General features: G+C 36.3%; 1 protein-coding gene across 1 annotated transcript in view; it reads right to left on the reverse strand.

Annotated features, from left to right (window-relative positions):
• Positions 1–18320, reverse strand: part of si:ch211-127i16.2 (probable flavin-containing monoamine oxidase A) — a gene marked incomplete in the record, with an annotated part of 73959 nt that overhangs the window by 19717 nt on the left and 35922 nt on the right. Inside the window, 1 exon segment of the mRNA XM_014002455.1 lies at positions 4635–4793. Coding sequence (XP_013857909.1) covers positions 4635–4793 — 159 coding nt within the window.

The following is an 18320-nucleotide window of genomic DNA, read 5'->3' on the forward strand; positions in this document are numbered from 1 at the left end:
AAAATCTAACGATGGTTATATAATAGCAGCTGCATTTTGGCGCGATAAGCTGTATGTTTTATATTCAATTAACGTACGATCCGATTAGTCGACTAATCGAAAAAATAATCGGTGATTAATCTATTATAAAAATAATCATTTGTGGCAGCCCTACTGACCGACTACTTAATTTTCAAATGTAAGTTTAGCAGTGTTTCTGATGAAATTCAAGCTGCAACGAGATGCTAAATAAAATGCAATTACCAGTGCTGAAACTAGAGCTAAACCCAAATAATGTTTTCTATTTATTTACATGTAACATGAATTTTGAAGGCACATCTCATTTCACAGCCCTTTATGCAGCCGATACCAGCAGSCTACGTGGGCTGCAATCCCTGAATTGAAACATAGCATACACAGTGGTCCCCAATACTGGTTTTCAAGAACCACTACCTTGCATGTTTTAGATGTTTCTCTGCTTCAGCACACCTGGTTTAAATAAAAAAAGCGATTAAAAGGCTTCTAGAGAACTCGAGGACCTGCTGAAGAGCAAGAAAACAACAGAAACATGAGAGAYGGTGAATGGCCTGAACTTCTATAGCACTTTATGAAGTCCCTACAGAGTCTAAAGCACTTCACACTACAGATGTTCACACATTCACACACTGATGGTGGTAAGCTACGATGTAGCCACAGCTGCCCTGGGTCAGACTGACTGAGGCGAGGCTGTCATGCACCAGTGCCAGCGGACCCTCTGACCACCAGCAGCAGGCAAGACGGGTGAAGTGTCTTCCCCAAGGACACAACAACTGAGACAGATGGGATGGAGGATTAAACCAGCAACCCACTGCTTACAGGACATCTCCAAACCACTCTGTCACGGCCACCCACATAAAGGTCCTCAAAGACCAGGACTGGTCTATGATCACTGAGCTGTCCATAAATGTGCCTAACTTTAAATTAGCATATGATGATCAGACCTGCCAGACAAGTAAATAAAGGCTTAAAATGACTGATGAGCTGCTCAAATCTTCAAGTTAAATGTCCTCGAGTTCTTTTATCTTACTGTTGAAAATAAAAGCACTTAGTACTAGATCTCTATTTACTGTTTTCTTGCTGTGCTCACAGCTGCATAGGTCCTCTGGCAAACAAAAACTTTGACCTCAGAGAATATGAGACTTAAGTTCAGTGCTGATGTGATGTTGTAGTTTGAAGGTTATCTAAAAAATATATTTTTTATTCAGGTCCGCATCAAAAGATTAGTTTATTTTATATGAATAAGAAAAATTTACTTATAATTTGCTCATTTTATAGGTTTTAAAAAGAGACACAAAACAGCAATAAATCTGAATAGTTTCAGCTTCTGCTTCAAACACATCAGCTGATGTCTGAGGACTAAACAAATAAAATAAAAACAAAATAAATCACCAACAAACATGGTGACACATATTTTAATTGGCAAGTCCAGCTGYGCTTATCTCACACTTTGGTCTTGAGCGGAAAATCTGTAAAATAAACTATTTAACATGTAATAGACGGAAGAACTTGGGAAACCTGAGGTATTTCTTATTAACTAAAACTTATCTAAAATTAAATCATAAACAGGGTTTAACTCGATTATTCCAGACTAAAACAGCCAGAAATTAAAATTCCAACTATATACACAAGCCTGTAAAAATTACATCTAATATTAGCAACCACATTTTATTGAAATAGCACACACTGAGTGTAATTGTAACCTTTACGTCCACTCGCATCCCATGTTAACACATTTTCTCTGTGTTTGGAAGCAAAGCAGAAAGCGGAGGTTAATTATTTAAAAAGTGTGGCTCTACAGGGCGACAGCTCTGCAGCTTTGTAGCAAGTCAAGTAAAACAACTCAAATGCCAAAAAACTTCATCAGAGACAATGCTGGATTTTTTTCCCTTTTGTCTTTGTACAAATTAAAAGCACAATGATGAGCTAAAAATGTCACTACAGAAGAAAAGGCATGTGTAAGTGTTTGTAAGCTTTGTGTGCTGAAAGTGTAGAAGGTATCAAAGGTTTCCAGCTGGAAATGCTGGCAGAGGATGTTCAATACAAACATAATCCCTGGGAACATGTTTAAAAAGATTTTAAGCCTGTAATCATCTGACACAAAAGCTGTAGCTGAGAATAATTTACACAAATAAAAACAAGAAAATTACTTTTCACTTAGTACATTTAGTTGTAGTGAGTGGTTATTCTATTATCTTTTTATAAATATACAGGCTATTATAATCACATCTCTATTTTTGAATTTTCATTTAACTTTAAATTCATAACAAACATAAATCCACTCTATAGATTTTATGCAACACCTTATGGACAAAAAGCACCTGGTCCAAATTACAAAATCTTAAGCAGTGAATAAATATCTTGACATCTTACAGTCTGGATTTAGGCCTTATTATATTACAGAGATTGCATAAAGGGTTTGAATGACAGTCTTAACTTAGATTTTGACGAAGCCTCTGTTTACGGTATGTGATATTGGCCTGACTGCTGCGTTTGACACAGTTGACCATAATCTATTAATTTACAGACTTAAACACTGGTTTGTTTGTTTTTTTCTGGCCCAGCTTTGAGCTGGTTTAAACCCCATCTTCAACATAGAAAGTATTCTGTATCAAAAACACATCAAAAACTTTTCTACTCTCATGTGGGGTGCCACAAGGCTCAATTCTTGGACGTCTGTTATTCTTTCTACTGTATGGTCGTATTCAGACCTAATAATTTGCTCTGCTTTAAACGAACCAGAGTTCGYTTCCAGCGTTGGTCCGGACCTTTTGTGCAGGTGTGAATACACTCCTGCGAACTCTGGTGCGGATCAAACAACCGGACCGAGACCTGCTTTTTGAGGTGGTCTCGGTCCGCTTCCAAACRAACTCTGGTGCGGTTCGCTTCAGTTTGCTTCTGGTGTGAATACAGACCGGACTCTAACCGAACCAACTGCATTAAACATGCACCTTTTTGGACTTCACAGGCCACCATTGCTGAGCTTAATAAACTGAAATCATACATGTTACGTCGTCTCCTGTTAGCAGCTCTACTGCCAGCATGTTGTGGGTCAGAACACACAGAGCACCTCGTCTCCTTTGGGTTGCGGGACACATTTACTGACACCGCTCCAAAATTAGAATATCATCACGGAACCACCATTAAATTAGCTGCTTCTGACATTTTAAATGCTATTGCAGTTGTACTATCAGCAAAAATGTGCGCATCAGAACCACAGCATGCAGGACTTCCTTGTTTTCTTCTGGATCTGTGGCTCAGTCCTGCCCCCCGTCCTTTTTTTGTCCAATGGGAGCAATGATCGTCACACTCATGGCTTTGTTTACAAGTTATAGTTCATTTGCAAAAAAGCACAATGTGAATGCAAACCGCACCAAACGAAAAAAAAGTCCATTTTTGGTCCGGACCAAACAATTGGACCAAAGGACTTTCCTGGTCTGAATACACCCTATAAATGTTCTAATTAACCAAAGTTTGGCAGTCCTGTAATGTCTCAGATCAGCTGTATGCAGATGACACTTCAAATGTTTTAATATTGTATCTTGGTGCATGTGTGTGGGCTTGTAACTCATACAGAGTAAGGATCAATTGCAAAATACTGTAGTTACTATCAAAGTGAGGACCTTTTTTCGATCCTCACTTTTTTTGCAGCTCTACTGTGCTCTACTAGTTAGGTTTGGTGTGAATTAGGTTTTGGTTCAGGTAGGGGTTAGGAATAGACTAGTAATGTCTGGTTAGGATTAGGGAAAATGTCTGGGTTAGGCACGAATGCAGTTACTAAAATGACTGGAAGTCAATATAAAGTCCTCAGTTTGATGCAAATACAAGGATGTGTGTGTTTTTGCTACATCGTGGGAACCATTTTCCAGAAAAAGGCAGCCTTGTGGGGACTGAATATGCATCGTGGGGACCAGGGTATGGATGTACTGTTGTGTCGATACAAGCTCCTTCCCAGTCAAGGATGTGATATTCTAAAGGAACATTGTCAGACAATGGACATTATGCAGTCCTCGGCTCCACGTGTAATAAAAACAAAGCCAACCCTTTAATGTGCAGAAGAATCAAATGAAACACTATGATGCAAAGAAATCCAGATTTTATTTGGTAAACTATGGCTTGATTGAAGACGAGGATTTTTGGTCAAATATTTCATCTTTACACATGATTCAAGTGTTCCAAACCATCCATTATAAGACTGATTGTAAATATATCTACTCATTTTAGCATTATTAGCATTCTAGTTTTATTGAACCGACACATTTCTCAAGCTTCATACAAGAAAATTGATGAAGTTAAAATAACAAAACATCTACAAAAACCCAATACATATCTTGGTTGCATCTTCAGTTATTGTAGTAAACCAATTTTCTGGTATTAGTTTATGTTTCATCAAAGTGTATGGTTAGTGGAAAATAATTTAAGCAGTTTTTATTACCAAGAATCCCTTGTGCTCAAACTCAGATGGTGGCAAAGTTAGTCTGTCAGTCTAATATAAGGTCATAGGGACACTTGGTCTATATTTTAAACAGGGGTTCAGAATGGTTTTTAGAGCTTCTTCTACATGAAAACTCCTTAAAAGAATTTGTGGTGTCCTTTTTTAGTTTTATGTATTCACATACCTCGTTAGGACCCCAACGGGAAGCTTGCTGGCCCGCAATAAACCCCACCAGAGCCGGATTCCCACGTGGGCTGGTGGCGTCAAAGGTAACGCAGAAGGGGCTGTTGCTGGAAGACCCCGCCACGATTTCCCCCGAGAAACCTTTTTCTTTCCAGAAAGCCTGCCGACAAAAGGAAACTCTCAATCTTCATGTGTGAGAATTCATTTTAACATCAAACCTACGCAGAAATGACATGAACACACTCGGGTTAGTGAAATAATATGAATGCTTGTAGTACTGATAGGAAGAAAAGCAGCAGAAATACAGAGAAATATTAGATTATTTTTAAACCTATAAATGCAGCAGAAAAACAGTTATTTGCTGCTGCCACTTTTCTTTACTGAACGTTTTCATCACTTTCAACAATAAAAGCACAAAATATTTCACCCAAGGCTCTGCTACCTGGGGGAAAATTGATTCCAGGACTGAAWTTATCTTTAGTGGTCAATGAAACTAAAATCAAAATCACTGCATTATTATTATCATTTTTATTTTTCCTCTACAATGCAGAGCCTTACTGTGAATTCTGAAGTGTTGGTGGTATGAGTCAAGACAACATTCTTTTTCTTATTATATTTTTTGTTTGTTTGTTTTTTCTGGAAGTGAAAAACTCAAACAGATGCCACCCCATCCAGAAATTTCAGCACACTGTGTGAAAAGAATCATAATAATAGCTTTTCCTGTTATTTTGTGTACCTGAGCTGCTCGCCTGCATTCTTACCACAATCTATAGGTCAGCAGTATGTTTCCACAATGACWTCAGCCAGTATGGCAGGCCATTTTAACATAAAATCAGATCATCACCACACGTACTTTCCAGATATCGAAACTAATTTATGGCATATTGGTTATTTAAAATATCTGTAATTACATTCTGTCTCAGATTTCCTTTTAGGCTGTATGGAGGCTCCAATTCCAGATGCCTTAAAGGGAATTATGATTAGCCAAAAATACAGTTTGAGGTGTCGCTATGTTAGATTTGCTGAGTCATTATTTGCTTTCAAAATATCTCACTTTTAGCTCTGACTAGTCAGACTTTATTTTAAATGACATCATTATTCAAAACATAAATGCTTCCGTAGATATCTGCTATATCTATGGAAAACCAGCAAGTTTTTCCATGTTTTTTTTTTCAAATTAGAATGAGTTACTTATGTTGCTGTCATGAAATAACTATGACCGTTTTTCTTGAGATAACAATATWAATTTTTTTCTTGAATGATCAAGATCAGTTTCTCGGTGTTCTTAAATCCTTGCCAAGAATAAACTCAAGCTGAAAATGTCAGATTATAGAGAACACATTGATCACAGGATGAAATTGCAACCTGTTTGCTTTGTACAGATAACTTTCATATCAGCCCTCATCGTTAAAGGAGACTGCTGGACCGACTGTAAATCAACAGGTGTTTACACTTAAACTTTTATTTGACTTTACTATTTTTATTTTATCATTTATTTTATTATTTGACTAGCTGAAGGGACCAGGACATCTCCATGCWTACGGAATGATTCACAAGAGGAAAACCATAACTCGTTATCGAGAAAACCATCGGTAAATTAACTCAACTCGAGAAAAGGCTCATCRTTATTCTGAGAGAACAAACAATGGAAAAAAAATATATATGGAAAACGTCCGCTCTCTGCTTCCATATATATCAATTTGTTACTACAATTCACTTTGCAGATATATGTCATTTAAAAGAGGTTTTGGTTGATTTTATATCAACCATGTAATTTTTATTTTATTGTATTTTTTATTTAGAAATATATTTATTTCATTAAAAACAATMACTATACACAACAGAAGAAAAATCTACACTTAATAAAATGAAAGGCAGCAGAAGGAAGAAAAAAACTCATAACTGCCTCTTTTTTCCCCAAGAATATATTCAAACAATAATGACTTACAAAGAAACAAAACTAAACAAAAGCAACATGAACTCCAACAATTTGTTTGGATCAGAGATGTGAAGTAACTAAGTACAAATACTTTGTTAATGTACTTAAGTAGAATTTTGGGGTATCTGTACTTGAGTAATTATTTTTCAGCCTACTTTTTACTTCTACTTCTTAAATTTTCACACAATTATCTGTACTTTCTACTCCTTACATTTTTTTTAAAAAAAGGCAAGAAGTAGAAAATTGTTACTTTTATTTAATTTTTGATTGTTTTCATTCCAGCTTGTTATTGTAAAAAAATAAATACTATCCATATAAACTGTGCCTCCTAGATAGAGCAAATTTACTTGTGGTTGAATGAGAAGTATAAATATATAAAATTCTGATACCGTATTAGTTTGTACACAAACGAATCATGTCACACTCCAGCAGGACATAATCATTAAAATRAAAGGACTGTACTTAAGAAGTATTWGTATTTCATGMAWTATATAATTGCATTTGGCTGCAGCCCTCAGATAGATTTTCATTTTAGAAAAGGTTTGTGCAGCCTTGATATATGTATATAAACTGAAACAATTGGACTAGTGCATCCTAAATTTAATATATATTAACTATTTTAATACAAAAGTCATTTCTGCTTTGTTTTGGAGACAGGTCACCTTCTACGAAATGTCATTACAGAAAATCTGACAGCTCATTTTAAATCAATACTTTTACTTTTAATACTTAAGTACAAAAATATCAGATACTTTAAGACTTTTACTCAAGTAGAATTCCTAAAGGAGACTTTAACTTTTACAAAAGTAATTATTTTGTAAGATACTTTTACTTTTACTTTTACTAAAGTATCTCTTTGTACTTTTTACATCACTGGTTGTAATTCACATTATGCTATTAAATAATTCTTCAAAAAACTAACTTTTATCATTCTCTTAAATACGTACATAGATCTGACATTTTTAACAACAGCCTCCATTAGGCCTGTCACGATAACCAATTTGCTGGGCGATTAATTGTCTCACAAATTATTGCGATAAGCGATAATATTGCCTGGTGACCATTTTACAACTAATAATTATAAAAGCGTAATATGTAAGTGTAATAAATCAATAAACTTTAATTTTTAAAGAATGTTTAACAAAGTGGACTCTCAGTCTAACAAAAATGCACTTGAATAAAAAAAAMCAAAGAACAACAAAATGTAAACACCACACACAACTAAGACAGTAAATAAACAATATTAAAGAGCAGCATCTCTTTAGAGATGAAGCAAACCACACAGCCTGGTGAGGACCCACTGTTTCTTATGGGGAAATAAGCCCAGTTCACATCCCATGTAAAGTGTAGGCTAGGTTTAGGGTCAAATGGTAAAAGAAAATACTGGTAAATGAATGAAAGTCAATGCAAAGTCCCCATGAGGATAGAAGAACAAACGTGTCTATGTGTGTGTGTGAGGAGGGGACAGTCAGTGAGGAGACAAGCAGAGTGCTGCGGGGGAGGAAATCAGACAGTTCGGAGTTTTCCTCATGAGTTGTTGGGACAGCTACAGGTTTTCTGGGTGTTTTGTTAAAACACAGATGGTGCGTTTAAGTTTCCTGTTATTTTTGGGAGCTACAGGTAAAGTCTTGACGAGTTTGTCGCGGGTCTGGGGGAGTTTCAGCCCCCACCCCTTCTCCTCCTCTCTCTGTGTCTCCCCGCAGCGAAATTCAGGCTCTAGTGCTCCGACACTGCAGCAGCCACGTTCTGCTTTGAAACGTTTCTTTAGTTTGTTATTGCTACGAGCTCTCACGTTAAAGTGAGAGTTCACTCCTCCCGACACTAAGAAAACAGGAGGGGAGGAGTCAGCTGAGCTCCTGTGTAGCAGAGCACAGAGAGGGAGAGAGACAAAGTAAACAAACAAGCATGAAAATGAAACTTATCGTCCTCATTTTTTTTACCGACCTCAAAAAAATTTATTGTGCAATTAATTGATTTATTGACTATCGTGACGGGCCTAGCCTCCATTCCACAATCCTATTCACTGGATTAAAGTAGACAGCTCCTTCAAACTGGTACGAAACCAAAGATTCACAAACATCTCCATAATAAATCTCTCTCTTAACAACATTTACTTGGATGTTAAAAAGTAATATGTTGTTGTGAGCCTTATACATAAACAGTAACATATTATAGCTAACCAAATCATAGAATTTTTAATAGAATATTTTCAATTGATAAAATAATGTATTTGATGGATGACTGTCAATAGGTCTATTTGTTTACTTTTATCTGTTTAATTACTTTAGAAAGGTTGTGGTGTAAAACAAACTGGAATTAAGTTTGAAAACAAAATATCTGTGTCAATGTGCATGGAAATGATCTTATAGCCGAAAATCCTGCAGAAACTATTTGGGAACCACTRCTCTGGAAGATCACACCAGTACTGTTGCCACAAGAAACACATCTGCACTACATTAATTCTATGACCTTGCGACAATCTGTGGCATTTACACATACAAATATGTTATACTGTACATCAGTTTCAGGTTTATAGTGGAGGAGGAAACRCAGCTCAGCAGCATGAGAAGATGCTGAAGGAGTTTCAGTGTAAAGCCTCAACCACCTCCACTTTCCTTCCAGTATACCTGATTACGATGAGAAGTGTTCCTTGCTTTGCATCCAAAGCACAAATGAAGGATTGCTCGTTGTGCTGAAGCATTTATTGATGCCTGGAGAGCACAAACTGCAGAGATGTGGTGAGAGCCTCGAGAGAACAAAATGCAATCCTCTTTGTTTGTGGAAAGGACCGAGGTAGATTGAGTAATAAGTTTTAGTTCTTAGTTTGGTTCATTTTTTTATCTTTTGAGCTCTAGTCCATGTGCTGGTTGCACATCCAAAGCTGTGTTCAGTTCATTTGATCAGGAAAACACACGTACAAAGCAATGTTTTCTTATTTTGTTGATCCTGAGTGTTAATGTAAATCAAAGCCCAGTTCAAGTTTTTATCTTTTTGCATATTTAAACAGAATAAGGAAAAAAATAAGTTTTTAAACCTTAGTTTTTATTCTACAAATATCTCTGAATACAGTTTTTGAATAACAACCCAAAATCTATGCAGAGGGGTGAGGCGGGTGCTGAACAGCAGCATGATGGAGACACAAGGCTGGAATTCTAAGAAAGTCAGAGAAGAAAAAAATAAAATAAACTGTTGAGGCTGATCCCAATGAGTGAACCCTCGGAGCTGCCGGGGAGTGCCAGGGTGTCACCTGCCAACTTAATTAGTCACTGTGTTTGTCAGGAGGAATTGCATCTTTCATAAGACAGACAAATGTTAGACAAMTGTCTCATAAAAAAAAGAAGAATTTGGCTCTCTTGCATATGYTGTGTGTAGCCTGCTGGCAACTTCATGTAATAATAAGTGCCTTAAATGTACCAGAAACAAAGGCTTTGGGGCTCTACAAACTGTTTTGGGTCTGTGTCAAATAACACTTACAGTGAATTCTATTATTTAAGCCTTTACATTTTACAGCAGGGTGAATTATATAAGCAACATCTGTATTTGTGAAAACTGTGCATGCTGGCACACGTAGAACTTCATATGTTCTGCTGTCAATCACCCCTCTAACTGTGAGATCACAGCAGTCGAAAATGACATGGTAGTAATTAGATTGAAYGCCATTTTTTGTTAGTTTTAATTGAACAGAAACTTAATTTCAGCAATAAAATCCAGTTTTTGTTTATTTGTYCAGTCAAGCTTTGATGTAAGAGAGTAGGAACCATTCTACAATATCCTGATGACACAGGGACTAAAGAGTTGATGCACAATACCTACAAACTGTGGATGATTTGTGAAAAACTGAGAAACATTTACAAATACCTTAAAGGCAGCCAGTTAGGAAGCAAGCTTTTGAAACAATCCTGCTCTGAACGTAACTTGCTTTATTTAGAATAATTGTTAGGAGAGTTTGTTTTTACTTAATGTTTAATGCAAAGTATGATTGGCTCATTGAAAACATAATGTGCAATAGTTTGTTTAGTGTGTATTTATGGCATCGTGGGATACATCACAAATTTTGATGATAGCCATAAGTTGTTTTGAATTTTAAAGCTAATAGACATCTAGTCATCAGTATATTAACTTGTGTATTCTATGCACTGTTCAGGGATGTGGGTTAAAATTTTTTCCCACACTAATACCAAATCTGACAGTGATTCAAAAAGAACATTAAAAACCTAAACAAAATAATACTAAAACCATGTGAATAGATGCAATCAAGCTAATTTCTGCTGCTGAACCAGACGTYTGTGAACATTTTGCTTTTGTTCCTAACTTCCTTAGTGTTCAAGATATTTCCATTACATTTTAAGAAAAGATCCACATTCTATTTGTTGTCAGAAGCATTTTATATCATAAAAAACATGATCAAATCCAAGGAGTCCAAGGCTCATGACACCAAACTGCAACATGAAATCAACTTGACGAGTCTTAGGAAGCCGGGAAATGACCATTAGAAGCTATGTGGACATTTGTTTTGTAAACAAAGCTCCTCAACCAATGACAGCGTGTGAAATGTGTCAAGTGACGGAGTCGAGTATCAACACACTTTGAATCACTAATATTTCATAGCAAAAGAAAAATAAATAAATAAAACGTCGACGTAAACACCATGAAGAATTTGGTTGCCGTTTAAAGGTCACATGGGGGGGGGGGGGGGGGGGGTGTAGCCGAATCTGTAATCAGTTGTTTGGGAACAGAAGGAAATGTTTTCGCTCAGGTAGACAATAATTTTTCATCTGCCTTAATGTCCGCTGGTACAGCCAGTGTGGCGAATCCAATCAGACAAATAGTGTGGCCAATCCCGCCGAGCTCTCAGCTTTTCAAAGATTAATTCCATCTCGCCAACAAAGTCAAAAAACCACAGCCGGCCCGTGACCCTCAACAGAACCGCTTGCAGACCAAGTCCAGCTCGCTCAAGGCAAAAGTCTGAGTGCTGATAGAATGGCAATACTTCATAATGGTCAGGCAGCCAGGAAATGGCCTAAATAGCCACCAACGCTGTTTTGAAGAACACCATGAGACCACCAAGCCAATCTGTAGAATCCAGGGATTAGAATCCAAATATATATCCAAAACAGAGCAGACCAGAGGTCCCACCTTTGACATGTACTCCCATGGAAGAAAAGTTTGTTCCAAAAATGTATTAAGAGACCAGCTAACCAAATCCATAAAAATAAAAATATCCAAAATTTCTGTTTTCGGATGAAAACGTAGAGAAGGCTCCAAGCAGTAAAGCAGGGAATATAAAGGAGGGCAGGAGAGAGGGAAAAAACGTCATACTCCTCCGAGAGCAGGAACAAAAAAGTTTATTGAAACTCATAGAAATAACAAAACAGGAACAAATAACTAGCGATCGCTCAGAGCAGCGTTGCACAATCCGGTCTCAGCTGTTTAAAAAGAAAAGGACTGCTGCTGACGACATTGTTCCACATCTGACTCTGTGTTTTGTATCATTTAAGATTTCTAACCTTAAAAAATGAGACAAATGGCTGAAAAAATGACTGAATTTTGGCTGAAAAAGACAAAAAAAAACATGTCAATTCCTACCTGAAAACATAAACGAAGGAAGAAAGAACGGAGGATTGTTTGGTCATTGAGTGGAATCCAGTTAAAATAACTGTGGAAGTTTATCCTTTTAAAGTGGGGAAGCAGAGTAAAGAACTTGATAGACGGGTGGACAAAACTGTTGACTCACTATTGTTAAATTCAACTATAAAACAWGTTAGCTCAAACAAAAGTACAGTTGGTGAGAATAATCCATATAAACACCTTGGGAAACAGTAATTTTGGATTCTTTGTCCTTTATAACTATGATTGAGATCTGACTATACACATGTGGGATGTTTCTAAGCTTCAGATATCATTATTATGATGCAATAATTGCGTTGTGTTGCAAMCACATGGGTTAGTCTAACTTAACCTTTATTTTTATTGCGTCACAAGTCTGAACTGCCTCAGGCACATTGGTTGCAATTTATCCTAATTTAGTAAATCTTCTGGTGTTCAGTGAAATCTAACTGGGCGTGTGATTAAGTCAACTAATATTAAAGCTGTCCWAATATTCAGAATTCATGGTTTTACTTGTGGGGGAAAAATAATTAAGTATTTGTGCTTCTTGTGGAATAACATCTTTTAAAAAGCTAATCAACTTTAATAGCTTCAGCAGCAAACAATCATTTTTAGTTGATCACTTTTGGGGTTTTACACAAGCACAGGATGCATGTACAGTAAATATGTTTTCAGAAGAATATATTGTTTTGTTTTGTTTTTTGTAAAGCTACAATCCATCCATCCATTATCTATACCTGCTTCTTCCTCTCAGGGTCACTGGTGCCCATRTCCAGCAGTCACAGTTTGAGGGGTGGGGGACACCCTGGACAGGTCGCAAGTTCATCAGAAAGCTACAATAATATTTCAAAATTTATTTTAATTATGTATCTAGCTTTGATTGAATCTTACGGAAGCGTGTTGCTATCAGGCAGGAAAAAAACAATCCGAGCGCTATCACGTTATAACGTGATACGTATCTTGTTAAAACGTGATACGTATCTCGTTAAAACGTGATACTATCACGTTAAAACGTGATACGTATCACGTTTTAACAAGATACGTATCACGTTTTAACAAGATACGTATCACGTTTTAACAAGATACGCATCACGTTTTAACAAGATACGTATCACGTTATAACGTGATAGCGCTCGGATTTTTTTTTCCTGCCTGATAGCAACACGCTTCCGTAGAATCTGGAAGGTTATATTAAAATTAAAATTTAGTTAAATTAAAATTTGTTAAAAGAGAAAGTCAATATCATCTTAAGAGAATAGTTAGTTTATAGTTTAAATAAGTTTAAACGCTGTACTAAGGTCATAACCTTGATGATATTCAAACTTCAAGAAAAAAATGTATGTTTTAAAAGATGATAAAAGCAAGTTTATTGAAAAAATATGATACTATAGTATGTATCGATATAAACTGTTCAAACAAGAAGGAAAGGACCTGATGCTGTTTGTTTTAATTTAATGCCAAGTTTGCTTGATTTATTTTTGGAAAGTAGAGGGCAAAAGTAATAAGATTTTCTTAACTCTGCTCCTTTCATTTCATTTATGACTTATGTTTTGTTTTTATTGCATATTGATTTTTCTTTTGTTTGTTTTAATGAAGGAATACATAAATAAAATAAAAATTTTGCTGCATCCTGGTGAAAATAGTGTCTTAGGTATATTTGATGCCATGGAAATGATACATATAAAACTGAGTTTTTAAGCTTTAAAACAGTTATTTCTCTCTGGCTGTGTCAGACAGAATAGAGTGAAAAAACCTGGATGGCAGTTTTTATCAGACAGAATCAATGGCATGGCCTCCAAGTAATGCGCATCAGTCATAATGAATAAAAAAGTTTGAACCTTCCAGATTCAAATTTGATGTCATAAGTATACATGGAAAAATGCATTTAATCAGAAAMATGACCATTTCTTGTGACAGACAAACGCTGTAGGAGCAAACCAACAAGCATATGTTCTCTGCTTCTGTTTTTAGATCCACCACCAATCATCACTTCAAAAATAAAAATGACAGCTTTGACAAATGAGAGGCCTTCAAAGTGATAGTTACCAAGCTTCATGGTGATCTCACTGCAGCTTTGCTCACCTTTTATATGCCGTTTCTGCTATAAGATTGTTGCATTTTCTGTTTTGTGCTCAGAACCAACAGATCTTGAAATTATGACAGTACAGATTTTGCCACAGCTTTTGCAAATAAGGTCATCACAGGTAATTAGAAAGACAGAAAGAAAATGTCAGTGTGAGAATCCCTCCATGGAGATCACGCACGGGGCAAGCTGCTGCTTTAAAGACCGTCCCCAATGGGAGGATAATCCAAGTCAAGAATGCAGACTCAACTGTTCAAGGGGAAAAAAAATCCAAATCCTCAGGCGCGCACAAGCATGCGACAAGAGCATTCCAGTAAATTGCTCAGCGGTGTTCTCCTCAAGAGCGGTCTGTTGCCACCCCTTATCAAAGTATCTCAGTGATTTCTTCTGCTGATGGCTTTTAACACAAGAGCGCTTCTTAACCTCTGAAATCTTTCCRCCAGGGAGTCAGAGAGGAAGATGGCAGTTTAGAGCACTAAACTCACTCCTGCTCACATCAGTAGGGATCACTGCTGGATCTTGATGTCCTTTTTAATGGAGCTGCTTACATTCTGAGCACCTTCCTCTCAAGCTTTTTTTTTTCAATCAGGACTGCAAGGCTTTTTGCAAAAACCTCTTTGAAAAAAAAAAGAAATCAATAAAATGAACAGAATTTACAGCAACTACTATGACTGACGGAGGGTTTTGATTTTCACTTCAAAGGATTTAATGATCTTTATTACTASAGTGTTCATTAAGAAAACTGCCTGAGAACAAGCCTGGATTTGAAATCTTTGAGCACATAATTACAAAGATTTTCCTCATGTTATTAGTCTCGTGTGGCTTTTTACAAACACTATATGCAATTTGATTAAATGGGAAATTTAATTCTAAATTTAAGTCTACCCAGACTGTATTAATTACATATTTGGACTGATTTATACATATTTTTAATCAAATTGTAATGTGTAGATAAGAAAAAAAAGGTCTTGTTTAAGGCCGCGTCATATTATGTTTTAGACAACATATGCAAACTTATTCATTTTTATGTCTAAATTACTAATAAAAGTTGTATATTTAATCATTTTGTTAGCCTTACAGTACAATCTTCAATGKTTTAAAACACAGCAGACCAGTCAACATCAACWTTCAWAGGCAGCTGTRGAAGAGTGTTTAGGGGAATMTTTCCTCTAATGCAAGARTTGGCAGTTCAATTCCCAGCAGGCATTTAGCCAGCGGAGCGTCAGGGCGTCTTTACGACACCTCATGGACACGCCTATATAACAGCACGAGGCTGCACACGTGCATTGATTTTGCCCGACGCCACAGCTCCTCCAGAGTCAATCTACAAAGATCACGTTGCAACAACARGAAAAGGAACGAGCACAACTTCCATATTTTYAAAGYAATTAACCAATGACAGACCAGTTTTGTCGAAACCCTTGCTATATTAATAAATATATGAATTTTGAAGCACTGATTRGTCTCTATAGATTGATTTGTACATGTTAGCTTTGTGCTGTATGAAWGGGTAAATGAGGACACAGATTGCAGTGTAAAGCACTTTGAGTATCCTGGTTGGRTAGAAAGGTGCTAYACAAGTACAGTCCATTTACCATTTTACACTCAAACACAGCTCATGCAAGACAAATTCAATTAAAAACACAGGAGAAATTAAACCAGGAAGTGAAAACAGTAGAATGCCTGAAGTCTAATTAAAATCTACAATAAAATAAAAAAATATTCTACTATTTTTTTAAAATAAATACATAAAGGTGAAAATGCACACTTAATTACATTTTGACTGAGATAAACAAAAACATTTTGAATTTAGTTTCTCCCAGCAGTGCTGCGTAGATATATTTATATTCTGTTTGGGTCAAATTATTGTTTGAATTTAGTTTTTTTTTTGTTTGTTTTTTGTTTTTTTGGAAAAAAGGGGGGCAGATATAAGATTTTTTCTTCTTTCTGCTGCCTTTCACTTTACCTGTGATTTGTATTTTTTTATTGTTTATAGAATTTATTTTGTTTTTTCAAATTAACAAAAACTTCTGACATGAAATATGTCAACCCGTTCAGTTTTCTCTGGTTTCTATGACTTTTTTTCTGAACTACTACGTCAAATTATATGCAACAGAACTGCCAAAAAGATCTGAGCTTCCTTTTTTTGGGATTTAAAGAGACAGCCTCAAAATTAGTTGATCAGAGACACACCTCAGAAAAGGGGCGGGGCTTGTGAAGTTACAATRAGGAGGAAAGCATTGTAGTTCCACTTTATTTAGACCCCGACTGAAGGATTTAAAAGCTTTGATGTGTCATCTTTAAGCACACGTCTTTCAGTAATCTCCCAAGTTCTCTTAAACAACTTTTTAATCACTAAAAAAACATTTACAACAAAAGTCAGTGACTGCTAAAGTTGTTGTTTTTTTAATTTTTTTAAGAAAAAGTCTTTCATCACACTCTTAAGGCATTTGGCTCGCTCTCTCATGCAAAACTCAACAACATTTGTGTGCTTTCAAGCACGAATAGCTTTTTCTCAGGTCTTGAAAATGCATCTCAGGGGACAATGGTCAAGGTGACAGGCCTGCAGAGAGGCAGGGTGTTTAATGCATTCTCTTTATAGTCTGTAATATTCTTTTTTATGTACAACTCRGTCTTAATGCAACACTTTTTAATTACTGTTAAAGGCCAATGTCTATAACCTTACATGAATGTAAAGCTGCAAATTAGATCCCATTACCTAACGTGATTAAACACCTACTGTTTGCTTGGTTTGTTTATCATGAAGCTACATGCTGAAAGACTGAACAACTATAATTAAGAAATGACAAACCATTACACAACCAGAGTTGATTAAAATTAACACCGACTTCARTGTTAGAGGTCTAAAACAGAAAAGACCAAACTTTCAGCAAATGTAAGAGAAGTATCGTGGGGGAAGATGAGATTATTTTGCGACTCAGACATTTAAAGAGCTCTTTGGAGTTCCCGACTGTGCAGTGGTGCACTCCTTCGTACATTTTTAATATGGWACCACACAACAGCTGACAGCAATAATGAGGCACCAGCTAAAGTCGYTGAATGGAAACACAATCTGCACAGCTAAACAAAAACACCTTTTAAAGGCTATTTGACTTTGTTAGACAGKAAATAAAAAGTAACAGGAAACAAGGTGGGTACGGTGCAAAACGTGTTTCACATAAACCTGTTCACACCTAGAACTAAAAATCTACTCCTAGCTATTGTTTGGCACTGGGATAGCAGTGAATATAGGTGTAAATGACYGTAATGCACATTGGATATGGTTTCACTCAGACCACCTATAGACCTATTCGGACGGTATAAGAATCTGTRGACCCCATGTAATAAATAAATTACYMCCCAACGTCTGTTTTTATGTGGCGCACTCGCATGGGATAACYGAAGCCTGAGATTTTGCTGAAATTTATGGACATCTCTCAGATATGAAATTGTAACCTGGTTTATAGTTGACAAGTTGTACATTGAGCCAAAAGTGCTCTGCAARGACGGCCATTCAAACAGTTTGTTCGTTAAACTTTAACTCTCTTATTTACAACATTTCACAAGTTATTAAGCRTTCTGCTGYGTGTCSTTTTGGAAAATACTACAACAATGTATAGCCAAGTATAAACACCTACGCTGCTAGTGAGGTAGCTGCACTACGAACACAACATGTTTTCAGCATTGGTTCTCTGACTAGAAATGGATGATTGTTTGATGGTTGATCCACCATCTATTGTCAACCTTAATTCAATTCAATTCAAAAATATTTTATTGAGCCTAGAGGGAAATTAGACGTAACTCATTTAACTAGAGTTATTGTTGATGCTGATGGCTGTGGGCAGGAAAGATCTTCTGTGGCGGTCTGTATTACAACGAAATGGAAGAAGCCTCCAACTGAAGACACTGTTTTTCAATGACAGTCTGATGAAGACGATGGTCAAGGTTGTCCAAAATGTTCTTGGTTTTATGTAAAATCCTTCTTTGCACCATTATCTGCAGAGATTCCACAGCCGTTCCCAGAACAGAACCAGCCTTCTTTATTATTATTATTATTA

The sequence above is a fragment of the Austrofundulus limnaeus genome, unplaced genomic scaffold (assembly GCF_001266775.1).
Source record: "Austrofundulus limnaeus strain Quisiro unplaced genomic scaffold, Austrofundulus_limnaeus-1.0 Scaffold13, whole genome shotgun sequence".
Lineage (NCBI taxonomy): Eukaryota > Metazoa > Chordata > Actinopteri > Cyprinodontiformes > Rivulidae > Austrofundulus > Austrofundulus limnaeus.